At 36.6% G+C, this 27,648-nt stretch overlaps 1 protein-coding gene across 1 annotated transcript in view; it reads right to left on the reverse strand.

The window, feature by feature from the left end:
- Positions 1 to 27,648, reverse strand: part of LOC116998804 (low-density lipoprotein receptor-related protein 1B-like) — a 535,307-nt gene that overhangs the window by 115,263 nt on the left and 392,396 nt on the right. Inside the window, exons 8-13 of the mRNA XM_033064919.2 lie at positions 15,226 to 15,448; positions 12,238 to 12,409; positions 9,815 to 9,958; positions 8,128 to 8,364; positions 4,436 to 4,616; positions 1,339 to 1,558 (exon numbers count right to left, since the gene is read on the reverse strand). Coding sequence (XP_032920810.1) covers positions 1,339 to 1,558; positions 4,436 to 4,616; positions 8,128 to 8,364; positions 9,815 to 9,958; positions 12,238 to 12,409; positions 15,226 to 15,448 — 1,177 coding nt within the window. The remainder of the gene's footprint in view (positions 1 to 1,338; positions 1,559 to 4,435; positions 4,617 to 8,127; positions 8,365 to 9,814; positions 9,959 to 12,237; positions 12,410 to 15,225; positions 15,449 to 27,648) is intronic.

Raw genomic sequence — 27,648 nt, forward strand, 5'->3', positions numbered from 1 at the left:
CTCAGCAGTGCTGGGTTAAAGGCTGGACTTTAAGATCTTAAGGGCTTTCTCAGCATAAGCAATTCTATCATCCTGTGATTCTATCCCAGCAGATTCAGTTTGGAGTCATTGGTTTCCTTCCCCTGGTTGGGATCCTTGTTCGAACAAAGAATTTTTTTTCTACCTTGCCCCTGTGGAGAAGGAAGCAGCTCCTCACAATGCCCTTCCTTGTTTGTTTCTAGACACAAACCCAAGAGAACACAGAGATAAAGATAACGAAAATCCTTTGAGGTGGTTGACAAACATCATCCCCCTTTGCCCTTCAAATTTTCTCTTTGGATTTGGAATTCTCACAGTCAAAGTTCCTCATCTCTGAACTGCTTTTGATTCAAGTTCATCAATCACTCAATCTGACAGCTATTGGTGGAATTAAGGACCTCCCTATCCCCCGAAATCTTTACTGTATTAAAGATTTATAGGTGTGACTGATCCAGTTAAATTTTGACCAAAATATCCTGTAGTTAAATCCAAATTATTATGGATCAAAAGCAAGTATCTTATAGTTACTTTCAGCTACATGAATTCAAGTAATTATGCATTTTTTGTTATATCTCAGGATTATAGAAAAAAAAAAAAAAAAAGAAAAAAAAAGCCATTCTGTGACACACTTCAAAATAAAACCTGCAAAGACATGTGCTTCTTATTATTCACCATTCACTAATTATACGATGCAGACGGTAAAACTTGCCCAAATTATCAGACTTCAGTCTCAGCTTTAACCATTTTCAAAGTGTCTTATTCTGTGCTTGTTGCTTCTACAAACCCCCACAGAATGTCTGGACAGATCTGTATCCAGCTAGTACAGGCATTAGTAACACCTAAAGCAATCTCTCTCCATCTTTGAAAGCATTTTTTGAGTGCTGTCCCTCTTAATATTACCATAAATACTCAAAAGAGACCCAGTGATTTATAAAAACCAGCTCAGCCAGAAAAGTTCAAGGAAAGTTGAAGGAAAAGGCTTTACTCTCTGGCAAAGCCAAAACAAATGGATTTTTCTACCAAAAAGCTCTTTGCAGCCTCATAGTTCAATCAAAATATAACTCATTGCCGCATGAAAAAAATACATTAAAAAAAAAATAAAGTAAGAACCAGGTTTGGTTTCTCTTAGGACAGAGGACCACCCTAAGGTGTGTTTCAGTCTCTCCCTCAAGACTGCCACCATCGCTCCAGCAGAGGTGACACCAGACACACCACAGGATCCTGTAGACCTTAAAAACCTCGGGAAGCATTTTTAACATAACACAGTAAAATCCAGAGACAGAACATGCCTGTGGCAAAGCAGCAGCATTTCTCTTTTACCTTTCTGTCAGTCCCATTCAAATAGATCCTTTCAATGTGATCATAATAGGCATCACACCAGTAGAGCACATTGGCACGGTAGTCCAGAGTTAAACCGTTTGGCCAGAGCATCTTTGATGTGACGAAAACCTGCCGGCTGTAGCCGTCCATCCAGGCCTTCTCAATCCTCCCCACGCTGGCATCTATTTCATCTTCCTCCCAGTCTGTCCAATACATCCATCTAGGGAATTAACAGAAATGAGCATTCAGATCCCATTTTAATCAGGGGAATTGTACTGAAGGTTTTTAGCGGCAGCCCGTCCAAGCCAGGGCAATTTTGACTTTTGCATGTTTGTCTCCATTGCTGTTTCTGCAGCTCTATTTACTGTCCCTGACCACTGGATGCTGCTGAAGTGACACTTATGCTGTTTTGCACATATTGTGATAAATTACATGAATACCAGAGAACCAATAGGTAAGAAAAGTGGAAGAATTAGGATCTAATTTATTCCCACCAGAATTATGAGGTTTCTTTGTTGTTTCTTTTTTAGACCATCACTTGTGCCTACTTTGTCACAAACCTCAAATATTTAAAGTGAGCTGATTCTGTCCAGGTCTAATTTACCTTTATGATGTAAATCTCCTTTTTATTATAGTTAATTCTATCAAAGAAGTTGCAACACAATAATTATTTGCACTCTGGTTTCACAGCTGAAGGGTAACCTTGACTTACTGTGAACTTCAGGTCCTACATGAAAGCAGCTAAATCACTCAGAAAATTGTTAGGAGTACTTTGTCTGTCACAAAAATGTTTAGAAACAGTTGCTGTGAAAACCAGTTAAAAAAAAAACAGTAGGCAATTTTAGCATAGTTTGATGGCTTATAGTGCAGAAATATATATTTAGGGTAAAAAAACCAACAAAAACAAAGAAACTAAACCCAACAAACCCACAAAGTCTGAAAGACACCAGTATTACTTTGGAAAAGTTAAAAAAAAAGATCTACTAAGTCCTCTAAAAGTACTGGCTTAGAGGAATTCTATGAGCCATTCTCTGCTGGACACTACAGAATAAACCTTTCCTTACTGAATTATTCTGAATAGCATATCCTATTTCAGAATTTTCCCTTGAAAACTGTGATTTCAACCATCTAAAACATGCAACTTGAACTTGTACAAAAGCAGAGGGCAGCAAATATGCTAAGAAACACCACTTTTCTTATTATTTTTTAACCTGTTTTTCACTAAGAAAAATCAGTTAATGGGAAGAAATACTCAGAAACCTGTAAGCACTCTGTGAATCATCTCAGACTGTATCACATACGGTCAGATCATTTCATAAATGAAAACATTTGCCAGACAGCAAATGTTAACTTTTAGTCAAACCTACGACTTCAATTAATAAACATTAAAGAGAACAAAACCATCATGTCAATCTTAAATCCTATTAAAGTTATCACAATTTAATTGCTATTGATGTACCTCACTTTTTTTTTTTCACCAGATTTAAGTTTCTGAAATAACTTCTGTGATCCTAATCCATTAACCATTTAATTAGCCTGTACTTTGAAGAACAAAGTCCTGGAATTTAAGTACTGAATTTATAAAGGAATTATACACTGAAGTAAAAAATTATTTTATTATCACACCTGTGTAAATTACGTCAAATCTACTGGTCAAAAATATTTATTCAAATGCAATTTTATGTATAAGCATAATTTCATATTTACGAGAAACTGAAAAAAAAAGAAAAAATTGCATTTCACAAGTTTGCAGATATGCAAATGCAGCTGTTTTGTTTATTTTTCATTTCTTTAAAATTGCCCACTGAAGGTTGCTTTGTGTTCTTGTAATGTTTTTGTAATGTTTGTGCAAAGAACATCAATCCATTTTTGATCCTCAAGCCTTACACACTCCATTGCATGTTTGACTCCAAGAGCACTTGGTTTAATCACAGAATTATAAACCCTGCACATGCCCTGAGGCTCAGGCAGACACAGGTCAACATGGCACTTATTTTATTGGGAAACAAAATATGTTTTACAAATATTTACATGACTTCTCAACAGCAATTACTGAGCTTTTCCCCATTAACTTTTTGTCTGTCCTTATTCCAGTTATCCTGCCATAAGCTAAAACCTGCTCACAGTGACAGGCACTTGTGTCAGTGCTTTAATTGTATCTCAAAATGCAGTTAATGCTCCAACACCAGTTAAATCAAGACTCAAATTTTGGAAACACAATTAAAAAGCCATAATAAATGCTATCCCTCAGGAAGAGCTTCCATGAGAAGTATAATCATGAAGGACATGCTATTTTATTAGAGAAGTGTTTCATATAATGGCCCTTTTCAGGCAATACATCTTCATACACTGTTTCCTGTGCCATGCATTTACTGAGCTGGAAAATTTAACAAAGTAATTGCAGGTGTGGTTATGGTTCGTGGTCTGATTTTATATCCTCACTATCTGACCTTAATGAATTGCAGACTTTCCACAGCCACTTCCACTCCTCAAAGGACAGCCTCAAAAGGGGAAACTTGAGAGTGTAAATATTTTCTATAACAGGAAAATAGCAATCAATCCAGCCACACTGAAACTACCTACCTACATTATTCTCCAGTGACAATTCCCTGAACAAACCTAACAGTGATTTTTTTTTTTTTAAGTAAACCACCATTATACCATGGTAATATAATGTGTTGGGGGTTTTTTGGAGTTTTTTATTATGCAGCCTAGAAAAATTAATTTCAGCTAATAAGTATGAAGAGTAACCTGTCTCAGCTTTGTAAACCAATGTGCACAATGATATGGTCCATAAATTGAGAATACAGAGAGAGAAAACAGGAGAGAATCTTAAAATTTGCTTGCTATTAAAAATTAATATAGGACTTATACCCTCAATTTGTTTGAGAAAAAGGTGAGTCACATTCAGATTAGCAGGACAGACACTCAACAGTGACAGGCATACCAATTCATCTGAAGGTTGTGCAGGAATTACAGATATCTCTGACTCCTGAAGGATCGCAGACTGCTTCATGACTCTACAAACCTCATCCTGAGCAAATTCAGTCCCATATTTATGCTACAATCATTAAAGAAAAATCAGTTTGCTTCATACCCATTGACAGGATCCACAACAATTCCTCTAGGGTGGGACATGTCCCCCTCCAACAGAGTTTTCCTGCTCTGAGCAGCTTTTTCCAATCTGGCAACAGCAATTGTTTTCCTGTGGCCATCATTGGTCCAGTACAGATTATTTCCAATCCAGTCCACTGCTATGCCTTCCACATTATCAAGATCTGTTGAGACAGAGGGAACAGTAGTAAGAGATTAATACTATTTCTCTTCTAGATGTACTCATAGTCACTATTTATTATATATGATATCCATGTCATATTTTTTCAATTGCTTTTTTTCCCTTATCTACTGAAGATAAAAACATATTTTTATATTAATAAGTTCATCTTTTTAAGGAAAATATTTTGCTGATTTTTTGCTTCTTTGGGAGTCAAATGAGTCCAAATGTGGGCTGTATTGGTATCAGCAGCAAAACTGTTAGATTAGAATGTTGGAGACCTCCTAAAATTTACAAGAGTTTAACTCAAAGTCTATTCTGCTTCACACAATGCTGTCTCTGAGTTACCTTGCCTTCTTCAGGAATTTTGGGCTAAATGTGATTCTAAACTCAATACAATCTAAGCCAAAAAACCCTCACGGTAACTAGACACTAAATACAACAGAAAGATTCATTTTGTTTTGTTTGTTTTTAGAGGAGAATTCTACAGCACTAATATATATCTACAGATATATTTTTCATTGTTTTTGTGGAGTTCTAATTACAAATTCACTTTCATTTCACTATCTAAAGGCTTTAAATACATTAATTACTTTGCAAATGGGTTTCACATCAAGTTTTCACAGGAAGAAAACAATGGCCAAAAATTCTGCCATTGTTGTCTCATTTTGACTGCAGTAATTCAGTCCTTCTGCAGTAAAGCCCTTTCAGTATAAAAGGGATGAGGCAAAAAAATACTCTTGTGATCATTCTTCACTTGCTAATTGAAAAGTTAACATTTGTAATTCTGGAATTTCCATCAGAATTTTATTGCCAACACTTATATGAGAGCTCCAGACACATTGAATGTAGCTGTGAGCTTTTTAAAAGCAGTTCTAGAGGCAGCAGTTTGCCACACTGGTTTTCAGTGTGGAACAGATAACAGGCACAACATGTAATTTGGTACAGATTGGCCAAGCTCATCAATATCATGTGTAATAACTAGTGCCTAAAATGCTAGATTAACATAAAACCAGGTGGGAAAAGAATTCTTGTACATATCAACCATGTAAACAGCTTCCAAAGAGCTTTACAGACTTTGCCCTTGTTTAAGTAACAGATTGAACATCTTGACTAATATTTACAAGTAAATATTATAAGACTTCTAGACCCACAACAACCCCTCCAAAAAAAAAAAAAAATTAGGGGTACAAAGACAAGTAAAAGCACTGAGCTTGTGTTCATGTTACATTGACTGAACAGAATTTAGATCCATTTAAAAATGTCTGGGGTTTTTTCCCAATTTTTAATGTAAAAGACTGATTTTACATGCAAGCTTGAAAGGTTAATTGTAATTTTTGTTGCTGGTGGAAGTACAGTACCACTGCAGCTGTGCCACCAGCTCTAAGCTGGGCTGTGCTGGGGGCTGTCAAATTGTTATCAACACTACCCAGCAGTTCGCTGCCCAAAGTGAAGAAACAAAAATCACAGCTGAAACTATCTGGGAAATCAAACTCCAGCAGAGTGAGGTGCTCAGTGATCTCAATTCCCAGCCACCAGCTGGAGGATCAGGCTCTCATGTAGGCAAACTGTAATTATCTGAGTTGCAATGCTGTCTGAACAAGCCTATACATTCGCAAAAAAAAAAATGATAGTCACCAAAAAAAGGCAACTTCTAATCTCAGAAGTGGCACCTACCACAGCTAGAAGCCCTTAGCAGCACACTGTTCAGAGCAAATATCAAACCACCTCCTGACACACCTGATTTTCTGGAGTAGCTTTCCACCAAGGAACGATTTAATCTGTCCCTGCTGGGTTTGTGAGAGTTGACAAGAATAAAAGCTGAGGCGTTATGGCTCGAGGCCATATTAATTTTTTAAATCATGAAAAATACATTAACAAATGTTCTTTAAATATACTTTAAAGTTATGAAACTACATCAAGTTAGAACTAACAATGTAAGCTCCTGGGGAAAAAAGGAAAGGGAGAATGACAGTGACATAGTTTTGGTCTTTGCAAACAGTAGCATCACCAATAATAAATCATCAGGCAATCCACAGCTCTTTTGGTATTGCATTAATATTTTTTCTATGTTGTACTTATAAAGAGTAGACACTGCACTTGAACATTATTTACAGCAGTATCACCAATTTTCTGGTTTGGAATACAAAGTTTATTTATGCTTGAGTAGACCAATCCCAACGTGTCTGACCCCAACCTGTTTGACACCTTTCAGCTGGGATGGTCCTTGCTGCTCCTTTATAATGTTTTAATTTACATATTTCTCTACTCCAAATCTGAATGACTTCATTGTTAAATTAAATGCACAGTTAGCAAAGGAAAGTCAGCAATGGAAGATGTGAGATGTATATTATCCATTCCCATACTGGCAGTGAAATGAAGAATTACCAGACTGACAGCTGAGTATTTATTATTTTCTGAGACAAATGCCCTTTATTAACCATTCACCAGAGCAGGGTAAAGAGCCTGTCACTATTCCTTGCAACTGCTGCTGAAGGGATCTTTATGCAGACTCTGAGGAGAGACCTTACACTAAAAGAGCATCATATCACTGCACAGAGGAGATGGCTCTTCAGAATGTGGATTAAAACATGCATTATGAATGACAGGGAATGAACATCCCCCTGCTAAAACAATGGTATTTTAGTTACTTTCACTGTCCTGAGCTTCCATTCACAAGTAAAGATATTAAGCTCTCTGAAGGATAAGCTGAATATTTATGCTCCTTCTTAGATTGAGGACCAGAAAATAATTACTGTAGAATGAATTTCAGCTGAGGCAGTTGCTACCTCCTGCTGAAGCAGTATTTCAGAGAAGGAAAACAAAATACCAAATGACAAACTGGGAGCTTTTTTCACTCCAACAACATTTGGTATGATGAGATATGATTCTAGACCAGGGAGATTCAGTGTAGTGGGAAATGTGGAAACTAAAGACTTGCTGGCATTTTCTCTCATTGCTATAATAAATGTTACAAGCATCTTAATTAAGGTTCTAATAAATGTTTAGGTCTAACTGTTGCTTCCACATACACAATGGAAAATGCACCAGCAAAGACAATGCCTTTTTCCTAACGAGTTTTCAAGCACTACAGACAGTCTCATTCTGCCAAACTACTTGAACAAGCTCCAGAATCCACAGTGTGAAGCAGGTTGAAGTGAAGAAGTCTTATAAAGTCTGCAAGGATTTGGGATGGCTCAATAAATACCCAGGTGCTAGAAGGACAAAGTGGAGACGTAGGAATTACTCATCAGTGGATATAAGCTTAAATGGAGAAAGTATGAATTCATAACAGAGTGACTTAACCAAACTTTACATTTCTGCCGTCAGGAAAAAAATAAAAAAAGGCAACCAAACAGGAAGCTGTAAAAAGTATTTCCAAATCGATCCAAGGTCAGATTTGTGTCTGTTTTCCACAGTGGATCCAAAAAAACTCTTTAAATTTTCTGCAAATGTCAGTTTAACTTCTCGGTAGTGAGCATCCCTGAATGTCACCATCACTGAGCGTCACCTACCGTCTTTGAGGATTGTTTCTCGCTCTGTGCCATCAATTTTCTGTCGTCCAATTAGGAAACTGGTGGTATCAGCAAAATAAATGTAATTGGTTTCAGCATGGAAGTCCAGAGCACGAGGATTGACCAGGTTCTCTATGGGGATCATGTACTCATCAGATATTTTGGTATTCAGGTCCATTCCCCGGATTATTCCTGGCCGTCCCTTCCCATAAAAAAGAAACAATTCATTCTTTGGTCCTGCAAAAGAAAGATTACAAACATAAACAACTGATGCAGCCTAATCTTCTTCACAATGCATAATGTTTCTGTTTAATTAACTGGCATAATTAGTGGGGAGCAGGAGCCTTATTCAATACCAAAAATTAAACTTTCATATATTCTGAAGGTATCTAGATTTAAAAAAAAAAAAAAAATCTAGTCAATTACACTACCTTATTCAAAATACAACAAAATACAAGTTACTTCAATGAGAGCTGCTTACATCTAATTATTTTTTGGTGTAAAAGCTCACACTGAAAAAGCAGTTGTAAATCACACAATAACTTTACATCTGCTGTGAAGTGGACATATATAGCTCTGTAGATATTTAATTTTACAATTCATTGGGATCTATCAAGGGAATATAGATCATGACTGAAGTAATCATAAAATCTAAAAACACAATGAACCCCAGCCTATACAAAACAATTTTTTCCCATCTTAAGTTTCTCAGCATCAAAAGATTAAAAAAAAAAAAAAATTCTTTCAAGTTGAAAGGAATACAACAAATCAACATACTCTGTTCTTTCCAACTGAAGTAGAAAACACGGATATCAATAGTTTATATTTCTAAGACTTTTTCAATTTAAATAAGCAAGTTGATTACAAATAACTGAAGCTTAGTAAAGTGATTTTCTTTTCTTAAAGATACTTATAGCTATCCTTAGAGGCTTAATACTATCAATATACCTCTTAAGATTCTCTATATACTTCTCCTGCTGCTTCTCAGGGTTTTTTGATAGAATTGTCAGTGAAAACTGCATCAGGTTTGACTGAGGTCAAATAAATCCATCTACCAGCATTCATCAGAGTATCTAACTGGATGTCTTTAATCTGAACTAAATCAACACGGTTTGACTGAAGAAACAGGCAACATTCTGGCATTCCCCAGAACTCCTGTTGGCTGTAGGTGACTAACAGATTGTGTACCTGTAATGTTAGGTTAACCACAGCTACACCAATCACATTTGCTTTCACAAAGTATTCTGAGAAAAACCTTGACTTGTTCACATTAGTGCTCTGCTTTTGTGCTCTAAGTTGATTGCATGGGTGGAAATTGGATGTGACAAACTATTAAGCAGCATTCCAGTATCTGTGTGCTGTGAGAATGAGGTTGGTACTCATTTTACATTTTACTCATTTTATTAATTTTACTCATTTTACTCATTTTACTCAACTTTACATTACTGATTAATGTAAAGCTTGTGATAATTTTCAGTATTTTTCAGCATCCCAGGTTTAACCTGTCAGTCCTGTGAACTAAGCCAAATCAAATAATTTTAGGGGAATGGAAGGAGCATTTGAACAAAGCATCAGGTACATGCTACAAACAAACTTTCCCCCAAAGCAGCCCATGTGATTTGCTAGAGAACACCCAGAACCATCCCCTGGATTATTCCTGTCAGACTCTCTGATTCCAATAACATACTTTTGCATGACCTGCCATCACTCCCCAGGATGAAGCCAGTCCTGCAGCGACAGGTCCGTGCTTTGTAGCTGCTGCTGAGCAGGCAGATGTGGGAGCATCCCCCGGGCATCCCGTGTGGATCCGCTTCACACGCGTGGCTTCTGGCTATGGCGAGGGGAAAACACGGCTCAGAGCCATTGAAACAAAGACAACGACATGCTTCAGCATGGAGCAAGGTTAGACACAGAAAAAATATAAATAAAAGGGGATTTGTGTCACAATAAACCTTTCCATAGAAAATAACTGCTGAGTGTCTTAGGTTGCAATACAGGATGTGACCAAAAGTTTGTATTCTATCCCTTCTGCTGAGACCAGGCGGGGCAGTGATCCTTATCTCTGTGGGAGATATCTTCTGCTAATGGGGTATCTGTCAAAACCAGGTGGGCAGTGTTCTTTATCTTTTTCACAACCCATCCTTCCTCCAGGAGATATCTTCTGTTAATGGGCCACTGAGTCCCAGTGCATGACTGATAAAATTCCATCATCCCATTGGGAGATGCTCCAGCCAGGGTGAGGAGCCAAACATTTCCTACCTAGATAAAAATCTGAGATTTAAACACCAAGGTAGCCTTTTTCCACTGGATCCCAGAGAAAAACTGCATCTTTCCACATCATCAGTGGACCTTCAGAGGGAAGGAGCACTGCTCCAACAGAACCACATCTGTCACTGCAGAAGGATGCAGCCACCATGGAATGGGACTGCTACCAGCACCCTGCCTCACAGGGTGCTAGGTTGTATTCTGCCCACACAGTCTGATATTCCTTCAACTCCATTAGACAACACCTTTCTGGGCAGGTACATGTGCTGAAACTGAAGAACAGAACAAGCCATGCAGAATATTTCCATATTAATGGAATCACAGAATGGTTTGGATTGGAAGGGACCTTAAAGCCCATCTTATTCCAAACCCCTGCCATTGGCAGGGACACCTTCCACTAGACCAGGATGTTCCAAACCTCATCCAACACGGCCCTGAACACTTCCAAGGATGGGGTGCAGATTTGTATAGATGGGATATAAATCCAGCTGAAGAAGCCAAAGAATTCATTTCTCTTGATTCCATATTTCCAAGTGCATGGTTCTATATTAAGAGCCTAATTATTTTTTTAAAAAACTGTTTAAGACAATATGCTGAGAAAACAAAATCTACCAGGCTATCTTACATTTACTAAACTGGCTTAAAACAGAAAAGAGAATTCTAACTAAAAAAATGTTCTGTTCTTCCTACTTTACCTCAAGCTTTTCAGGTTTTCTTTTTTTTTAACAAAAAAGCAATCAAGTGGTTTAGGGTCGATAAGGTTAAAGGTAGTACAGAAACTCCACCAAGCTGAGACAGCTTTTACAGAGAAATTTGACAAGCAACAAACATGTCCATTCAAAACAAAAGGAGTAGTGGAGTAATCACAGGATGTAATAAAAGATTACACTGTGCTCATGTCTCTCCTCTACTCAACCTCTCTGACTCCCTCAGGAGTACAAGAGGGATGATAATAGCAAAGAAAGAGTCTTTGCAGCCTCCTTCAGACATTGACATCTGCAAATCAATGCCCTCAGCTCCAGGGTGAAAATTAGTTCACCCACTCTACATCAATTTAGAGTTTGTTCCCACTTCAGAAACTTCTTCAGAAGCAGCCATTCTGTTTAGAAACATCGACATTGAGAATTGATGTGTTGGCTTTTCTGTCTAAGCAGTCATGGCAACGATTTATTGTCATCAGTCATGCCAAAAAAAATTCTCATAAAGCGTCGTGGTAAACATTTTGGATCTTGCTATCTTTGCACAAAGTTCCCAGAACTCCCACTGATGTTCTGCATACAGAAATGATGTGAACAGATTACAGTCATACAGGACTACAGACCTCAGAAAATGTTGTTCTACCAAAAAATTCTGAGATAAAAAGAAGAATTTTTTTCTTTATAGATGAAAATAAAGATTTCAAAGCTGACATTCACACAAAGCAAGGAAACCCTGTCGGCATTTCCCTCTCTCCAGGTCTGTTGGCTGCCCACACCTCTGTGACTTTTTGGCAGGAGCTCACCTGAGGTGTGGGGTCAGAAAGCAAGCCCAGAGACATCAGGAATCTCTGAGGTCTGAGACCCAAAGCATGTGGACAACACCGGACATCCAACAATTCTGATGGTGTTAAATTCTCAGAGTACAGAGCAACTTCTCCAAACTGAATTCTAAGGTAAGACTGGAGCTTAGAGGCACATGAAAAGTGGAACAACCACACAGGAAACTGGGCAGCTCAGGGAACAGAAAGTTCACAAGGACAAATTTTCATTCCACCCTCAGATACTTTTTTCTGGTAGGACCGTTTTAACTGCACAAGCACTTACTGTCTGCTTTTGTGTTTTCTAGAGAGAGGAAATTTGATCTTACCTGCTGCTTGAGGTCTTTTCTGGTACACACGGATCTCTTTAGCATTGTCCAGCCTAGCAAGAGCCTGAACATCAGTGCCATTGTACCTGTTTATTCGTAAAATGCTGAGGTTATCTGAATTAAATGTATATAGATAGTTTTCAAATACTGCCAAACCACAGAGATGCCTAATCTGGAAAAGAAACAAATGGTATCATTATTTTAGCTCAATATTTTAGGTATATCTATGAGTTGTAAACATCAAACACTACTGTGAAAAGTATTCAAACTGTACAAAAGGTTTTCTCAATATTTGTAGATAATAAATACAAATTGCATAAAAAGTATAGTTCACATTCTTGTAGTCTGAAATTTATAATCAGAAAATCTTTGTACAAGAAAGGTAGAAAATTCAAATTATTTAGCAATCTAAATTAATTTACTCTACAAATTCCCCAGTTTCTCTGTTTGTAAATTAAAATTAAAATCTACATTATTTAAGTGTAACACCTACATTAATATTAGCTAATGATCATTAACTAATAGTAACTAAAATAAATTAACAATTATAAACTAATAAATATAGCAAACTTAGAAATTCAAAACACAGTTCATGTATGCAATTGATCCACTTTTAAAAATTATTTTATTAGCAAAGCAGGGCAAGTGGTGCAAGATATACCTGTTGAATATTTTCTTGAGTACATAAAAAATAAAAATAAATAATCAGCTCTTCTGTGCTCCATTTGTGTTGGTGTCTTTGAATATGATGGTGGTCACTTGGTAGTGCTTGTTTATCAAAAAGTGAATTCTAAAATTGTGATAATCTCTGATGTGTCTGGGCACATTGATTAAAAATTACCTAATAACTGGTAGTTAGACAGTCACAGCTCAAACCAAAGTGTTCAATAATTTAGAGGCTTGATTTATGGATTTAGAAAATGTAAAATATCTCACTGGCAATTCTGAAAATTAAAAAAATTAAAGAGAATTTTTGGCAGATGTTCAGATATCCACTGATTGAATATCTTCTTACTTTAATCATTCAGTTGCTCACCACAAAGTATTGACATATCTCATACACTCACAAATTCAGACATACATCACCAAAAACCAACCCAACCAAAAACTCCTGTTGTGCTTCAAGTATTTCAGTCATTCTGGAAATTATACCAGTTGGCCAAATCTTGCCATTGTATTCTGTCTTCACCCAGAAAAAGGAATATAATTGACGTCATTGTAAGTGTTTGAGAAGACCCAATAGAAATTCAGTGCAATTGTAGTAAGATGGAAAAGAAAACAGCCTTGAAAATAAAGACACATCTGTACCAAACTGTGGAATTCTCCCCTAAGTTACAAATCTTTCTTCCCTATTCCCATTTGAAGTCAGTTTAAATCTTTATGATTTAACTCCCATGAGAGATTTTCTTTATTGGAACTATTAAAGCTGTGTGGCTCTTTTAGCAATGCATTTTATAATGATCTAATTATTTGTGTTTATTTTCTAATTTGTTGGGTTTTTACACGTCAAGAAGCTTTCTGGCAATCCTGTGCATGAATTAAAACATTACTGGTTTATCCTCTGAAACCACACAGGGTGTCAATCACAGAATCCAGTTTTGTTTGGAAAGCACGTCTTTGATATGTTTGTACTTACATAATAAACTTTAGTCCCTAAAAATTCTTGGGAAAAGTTTTGTGATCTGCTTTTTCCTTGGACTAATGAGGAGTAATTTGGAGAAACAGTCATTCTAGATCATGGCATATGCAGCACAAAACACACTGAAATTACCAAATCTTCATTTGAGAGGAAAGACAATTGTTACTGTTTGTGACACCAGTGAGACGCCAGACTTTTCAATACCCTTCACCCATATAAATAGAGAAATCTAATTTTTTAGCTGGTTTTGAGAAGAATCCCTCTGAATTTGATAAAGTATTCTCTTTTGCATCTAAATTTCAGCAAGAAGAAGAACAAGCATCTCTCCTATGACACAAATATAGCTGAGTTAAAAGCCTGTAATAGTATTTGTTAATGGATTCTGAGAATCATTTTAGCTTTTTAAGTATCTATTCCAAAATATTAGTTGAAAACAAAATGAAACAAAACAAACAAACAAATAAACAAACAATCAATCAAACAAAAAAACAAAAGAAAGTTTGCAAGACCTCTTGTTCCAGAACTGGTTAAAGACTGGGGATAGATTGGCAAAAATAGGAAGGTGTTTGCCAAACCACCACTTAGACTGCTTTGAGTTAACAGTCCAACCAGTTGCATCTTCATGAACACTGATTACTTGGAAGCAATGAATGACAGAAGGACAGGTAAAATGTCCTTTATTTTTACATGTCCTTGTTTAAACTCAGGCAGAAATAGATGCAAACTTGCTGTCCACTCCAGCCCTGGCAGTCCAAGCAGTGACCAGAGCAGTTTGGTCTTTGCTGATTTTCCCTGGGTGCACATAAGAATCACAACAGCCAGAGAACTCTTCCACTCTCCAGGCTAATGGATTGAAATACTCCTCCTCAAAGACTCACAGTCTCAGAGTTTGTATTTTTGCCTCTGAGCATCAACATCAGCTGTGAAAAGCGTCATTGCCATCAACAAAAATAAGATTTAAAGGCATCCAGATTAGTCTGAATGGATGAACAGCTTTTGCTGTACTATTTCACATTATTGTTCCTGTTAGTCTCTCCTTCCTGAGTGGGTAAGGACATCTTGTCATTAATGATTTATCTCCCTGCACCTTTCCACCCCTGATTTTCCCTCCTGAAGTCTTTAACAATGGTGACTTACAGGGTGCATTGTTAATGAGACACTGATGGAAAGATTCATAGGATGTAAAATTGCTAAATTGCAGATAAACCAAAGTATGTTAAATATTTTAAATTCCAACATATCTGAACTAAAATGTTTTTAAAAATTATGAAATCCTGGTAGCTGCTAGCAATTTGTGCATTCTGTTATTGATATAATTAGTTTTTAGTGATTTGCAAATAAATACCTACTTGTCTGCCTTTAGTTATTGTTTGCCTCCTTCTCCCCTGATAGTCAACAACTTCCACACTCTCCAGATATATGTCAAGCCAGTACACATATTTATTGATGAGGTCTAGTGCCAGAGCAGTTGGCTGTTCAATTTTCGAGTCTACTATCCACGTCCTGTTCATTCCATCCATGTCACATCTCTCCACCTTGGCAGCATTCCCATAGTCTGTAAAGAAAAGCTTTCTGTTGAAAGAAAATAAGATGTTGTAAGTTTTTAAGGGTGTGAGCAGAGTGCAAAGCTCCTGCTGGCTTTGGGAAAAGGAAGTTTTTGTTCTTTGTCGTTTTAATTTCCTATAGACCCCATATTGATAAGCACATACTTATTTTTAAAAAATCACTATAGCTTCTAGCAAATTAAAAATTACACAGAAATATGTTTCAAATGTAAAGTACAGAAGTTCTAAATGCATTTTCTTAAAAAAAACCAAAACAGATACACCACTTATACTCTAAAATTGCAATCTTAAAGTCACTTTTAACCATTGTTTGTAAAAAATGGTAGGACAGTTACAGATAACAGTGCCAAAAGCACAAAGCACTCAGGTTGTCTGGAGAACAGTTATTGCACATAAGCTGTAACAAACAGGGATCCCCACTGTCAGGTGTTTTAACATCTCTTTCTGAAGGAGATGCTTTAGTCTGTAAGTACATTTGTCTCCAGCCTTGGAAAGGTGTTCAGGCATCAAAATGCTCCCACAAATCCAGTGAGTCATTCCATCCAGGAGTAATGGGAAAGTATCAGAGACTTAAAACTGCTGCTAAAGCTCCCTAACCCGATACTTGATTAGCATTCACTGGGTTTAGCACACACAAATCAATTTTGATTAACCTGACAATATTTTAACAGGATTACCTATTTGTGAGAACAAATTGCACTTGCAAGCTGAAGACCACCTTGCCATGACTTTAACAGGCTGTAAAGAATAATCTGATTCCTGGCTGAATGTTCCAAAAACTGCTTTGAGAACCAGGATTTCATTATCCAAATGAAGTGAATTATCTCCTAGTTATTACCACTAATGGGAATAACTTTGGATCAACAGCATATAAAACTTCAGATATCTTTATGTGACAGAGCAGTAATTTATAGCCTTGTAACCTCTCATAAAATCCAGTTTTAGGCTATTTGCTGAACAGCAGAATGAAACCCATATCCTTTGTTTTTGGTCTTCAAATAATAATAATACATTTCAGAGGTAGCAAGAGTGTTTCAAGTGCAAAAAAAGAAAATTAAAAAAAAAAATAAACCCACAACTTTTTAAAAGTAAGAGCATTAGAACCATCTATAGTCTATATGCAGAATCTCTCAAATGCCAAGATTAATTGATCTCAGAATCATAAAATAGGGCTGGAGGAGAATTTGAAAGGTCATGTAGTCCATCACCAGGCCATAAGGCAGAATAAACTTTACCTATAACATTCCTGAGGGATAAATCCATTCCTGACAGGGATTTCTATTTATCAAAACAATTCTGAATTCCTGTCCTGTCCTTCATTGTCATTCTTTATCCCAGCTGTACTCTAAGAATATATTTAAAACCACACACTTAACATTCAGGTCTATATAAATCAAAATGTCCATAGCACAGAATATTTGCAAAGTAAAAGTCATGCCTGAAATGCAAAAGTAATTTAGAACAAAAACAGAAAGAAAAAAAAAAAAGAAAAAAAAAGAAAAAAGAAAGGTTTGTATATAGCAGTATAGACATTTATGTATGTATTCATATAACCAGAAATAACAAGGCCAACACCTATATATATTTAAAATAAGTTGTTAAAATGTTACATGTATTCCAGACTACAATCTGTACTTCTGGGGATTTGATTTATGTTATTTAATGGAACTTTTTTCCTCAAGATTCAATAATTCAAACAAAGCTCATTTTAGAATCATAGAACCAACTGGGTTTGTTGTGATCCAACACTCACATATATATAAATATGTAAATACACATCCAGACACTCAGTATATACAAAGACCTGAAGTTTGACTTCAGGTTGACTCTACTGCAGAATGTTCAGTTTTATTAATTATTTAGCATTTCTACAGATTAAAATGCAAGTTAAAATTAAAAAAAAACCCCAAAACTATTATCCATTTACAATCAGATTATCATTGCAGATCAGACAAGAAATAAAATGTTTGTTTATCAATAACAAATAGATACAGTAAGGAATATCTAAGAATTAAGAATATTTAAGGATTTAAGAAGATGTCTGGAATAGGGGGCTCATTTATTTTCTTCCTCAATATCTGTCTTATAATATCATTTGGGCAAGTTATCATGACTTCATGTGTAAATGTCACTTTTTTGACTCTAAAAATCGTTATTCTTCTCCTGGAGACTGACAACCATGAAACTTTTTAATTAAAGGAAGAGGTAAAAGAGAACAAGAAAGTAGTTGCCTAAATACTGCTGCACGATCAAAGTGATCTGAAAATTAAATTAAGAAAATCAAATGTTTTACTGTATAATCTTGAAATGCAATTCTGTGTTTAAAGACTAATGCAGATTTTTAAAGTGAGGTTTAAACCAGACAGCATTTCTAACACAAGAACTTGACCCACAATTACACTGTATTTCCTTTGCCTTGGGAGCTCTAAAGGATGCACTTACAGTATTTATTTCAGCTCAAGGCTAATTTTTCTTCTCACAAATACTGCTGGGTTTGCATCTCCATTTTCAGCAGAGGGCAATGAAATCTTTTATCCATTCACAGAGCAATTTTGGGAGGAAAAGTGACCGTGTGCATGTCCCTGTACAGCTCAGCTCAGGGCACTGGGGCTGACCTTGGGACAGGCTCAGACAGAGCTGGGTTCATTCAGCCTTCCTCTCTGACACTGCCTATGAGGATGCTAATTGAGGCTGCTGCAACAGTAAAAGTTGGCAATAAACTGAATTTTATTAATGCAGGTTATCTTTTGAAAGCTATAGACTTCATGTGTGGAAATTCTAAATTCTGCCCGTAGTTAAAAAACAAAAAGGGAATCTTCTTCATCGAGTCCTGGTGCTTTGCAGGCATTTAAGCTCATAAAAGTATTCAGTTGTTTTGACTCTTCCAGAATGGTTTCACTGTGGTCCCAGCAGATAGGAATCTACATCTAATAACTAATGGTGATGTCTTCCAGGCTGAATTACACAGACTGATTTCTGCAGCAGCTTATTTGGCTTAAGCAGCTTTTTTCACCTGTCCTCCTCCCCAGAGATATTTCTAGATGGAAATCAAATTCTTTCCCTCTGCCTAGCAGCTAGAGATAAGCAAGGGAAGGCAAACTTCCTCCTCTTGTAAGACAATCTCTTTCTGTTGCCCTTCTGTGCAGTTTTTCCAGTTTTAGGTCAGAGATTGAACAAGCATGGCCAGCACTGGGTTTGCAGTTCCAGAGTGGGGCTCACTGGGGTCTGAACAACGGTCCAGTAACCTCCCTGCACCAGCTGGAGATTCACCCCTGGATGACATTTGCTTTTTTCACAGCACTATTACATTGCTGACATAAACTCATCCTCTCCCCAGCTATTACATGCACCCTCCTCAGTCTTACAAATTTGTCTTAAAAAGTTATGGCTGGAGGTCTTCCAGAGTTTGGTTCCAACTAGGAATAAACACTCAGGGACAATTCCATCCACATCTGAGCCATGACAACTCTCCAGCCTCTTAAAATATCCTCCTGACTAAAAACAGCAATAAACGTTACCAAATAGAACTAATTCCAAAGGAAAAGAATGCTGCCATGAGACACAAGTGACAGTGAACTTCAGTCCCTGCTCTCACACCAGTGGTCACAGATTCATCTTTGCTTCATTATCAAGCCTCAAAAAACATGTAAGGAGGGCCACAAAAGGGTTGCTGTTCTTTCCTTCCAGAGACATTTATCTGTAGGATAGTTACTGCCCTAGTTAAGCTGCCAAATCCTTTATCACCTCTGGATTTGTCCAGAACATTCTCTCTCATCACTTCCTTTTGTTTTCCAAGCTTTCAGCCACCTCGTTCATAATCCACCTATTTAATGAGCTGAGAAAGAATTGTCTTCTCTGTAAAGCCACATTTGGGCACTTGCATGACTGAAAACTGCTAATTTCTAATGCACCTAAGATGCCAAACACTGTACAGCACAATCAGAGTTTGGGGGGCAAAAAAGCAAAATTCTGGAGCTCCTTGACAAAAACCCAATGAAATATTATAGGCAAGAAGTCAGAAAAGTATATATAGAAAAAAGAGGATATTTTCTTAGGCAGAGTTACTGCTGTGGACAAGACCTAACTAGAATAAAGAAAAATAATTCCTAGCATAACTCAACAGGAGCTATGAGTAAAAAGGACAGGGTTTGATTTTCAGAAATTACACTGAGACGGTAATTTTCAAGACAGAAGGCAACTGAAGATATTCAGCTGATCTTGGCAAAATGAACAAGTCACAAAAAATTAGAGACTTTTTTACCAGTTTAGGAGCAGGATTATGATGTGGGGAAAAAAAAAGGTTGACTTGGAATTAACAAAAATGCTGTGCAATTTAATTGGTATAAAATAATGAGAATGGCATTGGCATTGAGTGGCACCAGCCAGATTTACTGCAGGACAAATAGGATACTAAAATTATGGGGACTGTGGTGAACAAGGAACCTTCTTCAAAGGAGGTGATGAAGCAGTTAATTAAAAGGATTGTGTAAAAATACCCTGTGGGGTTCTCTTACAGCCCGTGGTATGAAATGATCGACTGACTGGATTCTCAGAAGGGGACTACCACACAATCCTGAGTCTGATTTCTACTGCATTAAAAAAAAATAAAAATAAATGTGTTTTGATTTAGTTTGTATCACATTTAATTAATAACAAGCTTTATAGCATGGTCCAGGAGCGTTTTACCTCTGTTGATGTTTAGGTTAGTTTCTGGGTTCAGCAGTTTTCTGTTTTCATCTACATCTAAAGCAAAAGAAATTGGCCACCCTAGACTTGGCCCATTTTTGGTAATAAATGATCCATGACCCTCAATGTCCCAGACAGATTTTAGGAACTTGAAGAGCACTCTTTTCTAGAACACACACACATGGAAAGCAACTCTCAGGTTTGGGACAAAGAGAATTTTTCCCCAGAGGAGGAACTGAAACACCACTTGATTGAGGCATTGGGGTTTGTCCTTCCTCTGCTTCTTCCCAGCACAACGCAGCACCCATCACCTGAAGGATAATTTCCCAAACTATTTTAGGAGGTTAGAAACTCTGTGGCTCTCCAGCAGTGTGCCTTTTTTTTTTTTTTTTTTTTTTTTTTTCTGTAACTGATATTGGAAGGAAATATTGAGTGGATGTTTTTGTGCTGCATGGGAGTGAAATTCTATTAAAGTTCCTCTGTGATTTCTGCAGCGTAAAGGAGGACATATGTTCCAAATGTTCCTGGCATTTTGGAAATCTAGCAATGAGTGCCTGTGAGTAAAATAATAATGCTTTCTTCTCCTAGAGAGCTGCAGATTTAGTGCCACTCAGGAAGCAGCACAGGGTTGAGCTGCAGATAAAAGTAAAACCCAGGCAGACAACTCATCCTCACCATGCAGAGCCCAGCTCCACTCACTGCTTGCTGCACAACAACAGGCAAAAATCAGCAAAACTCAACCCTTAGGGGGGACATTTGCAGTGAAATACACTTCTCTTTACAGGGAAGTCGCCAATTCAAACAAAAGTTTTCTTATTTGCAGCAACGGGGGTGGTGGCCTGAACAGCAAACGGGGAAAGTAGAATTTGGGGATGGGTTAAAAACAGAGCCAGTCTGGTTCTCTGCTAAAGAAGATACAAATTGTCATAATTTTTAAAAATTTGTTTGTTTGTATTTAAACTGTCCATTATCCACCCATAAAAATAAGCCTGTTGGAAAGGTAAATTGGTTTGCCACCAACAGGCCCCTCCCCAGCCCCCCCATTTCCTTACAGACACAGAAATATGAATTTTCAGGTGTTATAAAGTGAACACAGTTTGCTAATTCAGGAAGGTTGTTTATGATATTGTTATGACTCTACTCCACAATTGTTCTAGCAATCCTGCATGCTTTTCTTCAGGTGTGACCCCTTCCACTTCAGTGGGTGTAAGAGCCTTCCCTTTATTTTTCTTAGGGATGTCACTCAAATATACATATTTAGAGTTCATAATAATCCTTAAAAGTGTTTGCTCCCTCCTTTTTCCACCCAAATATGCTTTTTTTCTGCAGGGTGAGAGTGCAGATTCCTCTCCTGGCTGCTCATCTACCACCTCTGTGTCCTGCAGGAATGATGTAGGGTAGGGAGACGTACAGATGAATTTCTGTAAAATGATGTTTTGTCATGGTTGCAATCCTCTCACACAAGCTCTACTTCCCATGCAGAGTAAATATGTAATGAACCCATATTAATCTTACCATATTCTATTTCTTGCTCCATTTATGAGTAGTTGTGGCTGTACATGGTAAAAAACACATCTGGGATACAACAGCAATAAATCAAACACACAGAGAAATGGGAGCTCAGTTCATAGGTTTTGCTTCTGGATAAAACTGCAGAGAAAGTTTGTCTTACACCCTTGTCACAAGAGTTGTCTGTTTCTGGGATTTTTTGTTGTCATTTTTTAATTTGTTTTTTCTCATATCAAGACTACAGCAATGGGATGTACTCTTGAAAAAGTGCATCCCTTAGAATATATCAAATTTATACTTGCTTAAACCTGCTTTCTGTCTACATACAACTCAATATCTTTTCATTAAAATCATCTAATTATCTTGAATAATTTTGTGTACAAAGTAATGTTCTGAATAAAAAAACATGTTCTCTGAATTTTCACAATTTATTCCTGATATAAAATTGTAATAAGTAAATCAAATATTATCTTTTCAGCCACATTTTTTCCATAACTACATGTAAAGTTTTAATAACTATCAGTTTGAAATGAAAAACACATTGCAGATGCATTCCTGGATTCATTAAGGGCCCTGAACATCAGTATTTATTTGTCAGATTACTGCCCTTTATCTGAAAATGTAAGGATTCAGATGCAGAAAGTTGAATTAGAGTCCTTTCAGACTGTCTTTCCCCATATGTTACTACAAACTCCTCAATTAGAATAGAAATGAAGAAACATTGATTATTCCCATTTTATCACAAACCAGCTGTGCCAAATCGATGTGCTGATCCACTAAAAAAAAATATTTTATAAACAAAGTTTCTGTTACATATTTTATATCAACATTTAAGTAGACTTTTATTGGGCCATCCAAATAATACCATGAATTCTCTGTCATATTTTTTAAAAGTAGATAAAAACCTTCCCTAAAGTAAAGACAATATTTGGCAGATTTTATATAGTTGTAAAATATGTGTTTATGTTTTTTCAACCCATGCACACACTGATGTTAGAGATACTGAAATCTGGAACAGGATGATGAATAGTTCTTGGATTATCCTGAGTACTGATTTTTGAGGGTAAGATGGTTCATTTCCACTGCTTTACCAGATGTACAAGATGCAGGGAAATAATTTTGCCATTGAAAATGAAAAATTATCTTTTTTTCATTGGCAAGTCAGGGCCTGATATATTTGTAATTCTTCAAACTGAACTTGAGATATGTACTTTAATGTGCAATTTTTGATTATTCGACTTTGAATGATTTCTGGAGCATCAAAATGGTGCCACATGACCTTTTACACTCTTTACATGCACGTTTATGTCCAGAGCAGAATACACATATTCACACACTTACTTTCAAAGATTTCCTTCCCATTGCAGCCAAGCTTTTTCACAGAAGAAATAAATGCAGCACTTTTCCTGAAGGTATTTAATTTTCACAAGATATTATTATGTGCAGTCAGACTCTATTGCTTCTTTCACTTCATAAATAACCTTTTCCCTTAGTTGAAAAGCGACAATATTAAAAATTGCTTTTTAAAATAGGATTTTCTTCTGGGAGGAAGGGGGAAAATTTTCATTAATTGTTCAGTGATTGTGGGGGAATAAAGGTAGAAATAAAGAAGATCCCTGAAATTGTGTTTGACTTGCAGCCTGAGGAGCTTTGGGCTAAAGCAGTGTGGAGTTTGGAAAGTTTAACTTTTGTCCTAGAGCTAAGCTCAGGCTCAGAGCAAATCAGGACCAGCAGCAACTCCTTGTTTACAAATGACTGTCTAGACACAGGAGGCCATCATTTCCCAAACACAGCCTCACTTCTCCAGGGCCTTTTCCTTCCCAGAATTTGAGACATGGCCTTTTCAACCCAGACTGAGAAATGATGGTTGGATGGAGCGTTTGGCACTGTGAAATGTGGAAAATGGGCCCACTCTGTTTGTCAGGGATTTAAAATCATGTTTTCCACACCAGCAGCATCAATCACAATGCAGGATGATTTGTCTTCAACTATGTGATTTCTGTCAACCAACTTTTTCCACTTGGTGACAAGCAATGAAAAGGGAAACATTTTTGCAATATTAATTTCTTTTAAATGTATTATTAATGAGAAAAAATAAATTAAAACAGTTCTTCCACCTTGGTATTTGATGACCTATACCAGATTAAATGTCAGTAATAGCTGGCATTTGAGAACCTGTCTCATCCATCTTATGCAGAAAATGCTACAATAATCATCATTATGTAGGATTACATTACATTAATCAAAAATCCACAGTTTGCAAGCTTTAGGAATCTCAGGGCTCCTTCCCAGGCAGACATGCAGAAAGGCCAGGATTACACTGAGACTTTAGATCCCAAAGGCTTCAGACCCTGAAAACATGATTTTAAATTATGATGAGTTAGCAGACAACAGAAGGGATGTGAATTTTTTTTATTTTCTTTTTTTTCCTTTCTAGCAAATTCAAGAAAGGATGTATCAGTAGTTAGCAAATGAAATGATGTTTCAAACTCTAAAAATCCCAGCACTGCACACTGCTGGAAGCTGGCAGGTTAGCAGTAGAGTTATTCTTTCTTTCTCATCTAAGGTGTATTTTGATTTTAGGTTGTTGTTATTTTTTTGCTTTTTTTTGGTTTTTTGTGGGGTTTTTTTGGTTATATTTTTTTTTGTTTGGTTTTAGGTTGGTTGTTTGTTTTTTTGTTGTTGGTTTTGTTTTGTTGTTGTTTCGTTTGTTTTGATTTTGTTTTTTTTGTTTGGTTGGGATGTTTGTGGGTTTTTTTGTTGTTTTTTTTGTTTTGCTTTGTTTTCTTTTGTTTTTCACTTTGAAAAATTCACACTGGGAATGCTGTGGGAATTAGCTCAGTGCCCCTGGTCTCAAAGCTCTTGGGTAAGATGTACGTAAGTAATTATAATCAAAGATACCAAAGCTGAAGATGATCTTGGATGAAGAAACGGGTGTGGCTGTAAAAAACTATTCTGACCAAAAAATTGCACCTGAAATTTATATTTCAAATAGATATGTAAATTCTAATTTGCATTAAAAATACTTCAAATCAAGTTTATGCATGCCAATGATCTTACCTTATGCCAAAGAGGAGAAAAAACATTTATTATTTGATCTCCACAAGCAAACACTACTAACACAATAAATCCTTAAGCTGGCTTAAATTGTGCCAAAGGCTATTTATCACAGTGCAGAACAGAAAACAGCCTGTGCTTGGCAGCAATGGACAGAACTGATTTGTATCCTGGCTTTCCTTTGGGATGACACAGTAAACTTTGCAGGTTAGGGAATTACAGTAATTTCACAATTATAAGCCGCACCTGATTATAAACCCCACGTTACAATCCAGAGTGTAATAAAAGGTATCTGTTCTGTCACCATCTGTTGAGGGTGGGGGCAGTGATCCTGATCTCTATGGGAGATATTCTGCTAATGGGCCATCCACTGAAACCAGGCAGGACATTGTTCTTCATTGTTCAATGAGAAATACTCAGGGCTCACCAAGAAAAAAAAAAATTATCTACCCAAACTACATCTGCACAAAATGAAATAAAAACAAGATTCTCATCGAGCACTTTGATGTTCTTGTGTAGGAATCTCTGTTCTTTAATGTTTGTGGGTTTTTTTAGTAAAGTAACAAGTTCAGAAGTGGATATTAGAACTTAAATCTTGAGTTTCTGATCAAATATTTTCTGCTGCAGAGGTTGGTTTGGATGCTGTTGGCCCACACCAGTGATGGCACATCTCTGTACAGGACTCAGAGCTACAAATCTTCCCACTACAAATTCCTAAATGGAGCATTGTTTGCTGCCAGCAACAAGTGAATTACCTGATTCCATGTCTCATCCTAGTGTTTGAGAGCGAGTCAAAAGTAAGCAAAGAACAGGCAGCTTTGCTTCCTCATTAACTGAGTCATTTTCTCCCTAAAATTTTACTTGCAAATTAAATTTATTTAAAAACAAACAAACAAAAAATAAAACAACAAACCAAAGCCTTGTCTAAAACAAAGTTCATAAATAAAATATCATCAAGTTAGTAGAAAGAAAAAGTAAAGCAGGATTTATACTGAACTGTAATATCTGAAATTGGGTTGGAAGTATTGCATTTGCATTATTTTATCTCTTCTGAGACAACAGACTCTTTAAATCTTCAAGATATTTTTTCTTAAGGTGCTACAAAACAGAACTCAATTTCAGTTAAGTGTCAACAAAATTGGTTTTATTCCACCACAGAGAAGGCTCTTGTGCTTTTGCTGTTGTTACTCTATTCTTGATCTGCTAACCTTTAATTTACAGCAGCAAGGCTTAGTGGGGAGGCAGAATTATTTATAATACCACTAGTAATTAGTGCCTAATTACTAGAACTAATATGAAGCTGCTAGAAAACTGTGCATATATTCAGGATTTAAGGCCAATGAGTGCTGATTTGTAACACAAATATATAAACAACAGAAGTATTTCCATTTTGACTTCCAAAGGTTCCCCAGCTGAGAGCCCATTGATGATCTGCCACAGTACTTAATAAATTTCTACTGTGGCCAAGAAGTTATACAAATAATTGTCAAAAAGAGTTCTTGCTTTTGGCTCTAGTTAGCAAATATTTTCACAAATTTTCCTAAAAGATTTACTGAGTGCCAAGAAGAACAAAAAGACAAAAAATTTTTCAGTATGTGGTGGTATGTAATAATATGTAGATACTGACTGGAGTGTAGCAGTAAATTGCTGGAGTTCTGTATTTTGATGTTCAAAGTGATAAATCTGAATATATTTATTTATTTCTGTCATTGGTTTGAAATTTCCCTTTTCATTTTAGCAGTTCATTTGAATAACCCTTATTTACCTAATTATCTGCTGCTATTTTCCACATGAAGTTTGTGTCATTTCAAGAACAGGGAAAACCCTTGCTGGCATGACAAAGTACTTTACAGAAAAGCCATATATGTAATACACTCACTGTGCTTGTTACAGAGTTGTGAACATAAGTAATGAATTAAATAAGAGGCTGCAAGAAGTAACCTGGGAATTGTGGGATGAAAGAGGCTGTCAGCTGATCCAGAGGCACAGCATCCACTTCTGCTCCAAACACACCATTTATATAAACTTTAAAAGCAGTTGGCAAAATGTGGTAGCACAAAATTATGTTTGTTTACAGAAATGATGAAGGGATTAGCTGAAATCAAACAAATGAAGATAGAAATAAAATAAATTCCCTGTCTCACCCAGAGAACCCACAAAACCATGGGAAAAATTCAGCAAGATATTCAACAACTAAATAAATATTATTTCAGGGGATTATTGGGTTATCTATCTATCTATCCATCCATCCATCCATCCATATCAATCAGACATTTTCTGCTGTGAGACTGTGACTCTTCCTTGTTCTCTGAGGATAAAAACATGGAGTGACAGCATGTTCAGCATGGAAAGAATTCCAGAAAGTCACAAATCATAAATGACTAACAGAATAGAAAAATAAAGGGTTTTTATTTTCCCCTCCTGCCCTGCTCCACTCTGGGCTGTCCTTGTTTCTGAGGGATGGGACACAGGGAACAACCTCACCTCACACCTTCTGCAATGCACAATGAACCCATTCCTGGATTTTCTTATTCAGGAAAGGAATTTCATGAGCAATTTTGAGGCCAGCAAACAAATGTACTTCCTGATTACTCTTCTGAAACACCAGAAATGTGGAGATGTATTAGCAGCTCTGGCTCCAAGCAGAATGAGGAGGAAAGGGGGGGATTTGTGCACTCCAGTGATGGCTGCATACACCATCTCTCTAATAATGTTTCAAATACCAACCTACCCCACAGAATTAGATAGCAAGACAATTTCTGAAAATTACTAAAATGGAAAAGAAAAATGAAGAAAAGATTGTAGAAAAAAAAAAAAAAAGCTTTTCTGCCCAAATGTAGGATTATATTAATGTGCAAAGCAGTTAGGTTATGTCAGCATGAACTGAGAGCTGAGCCATCCACACTACCTCACCAATTTCATTATCAATTCCAAGACAATTTCAGAAATCAAAGA

The sequence above is a fragment of the Catharus ustulatus genome, chromosome 7 (genome assembly GCF_009819885.2).
Source record: "Catharus ustulatus isolate bCatUst1 chromosome 7, bCatUst1.pri.v2, whole genome shotgun sequence".
In the NCBI taxonomy this organism is placed as follows: Eukaryota; Metazoa; Chordata; class Aves; order Passeriformes; family Turdidae; genus Catharus; species Catharus ustulatus.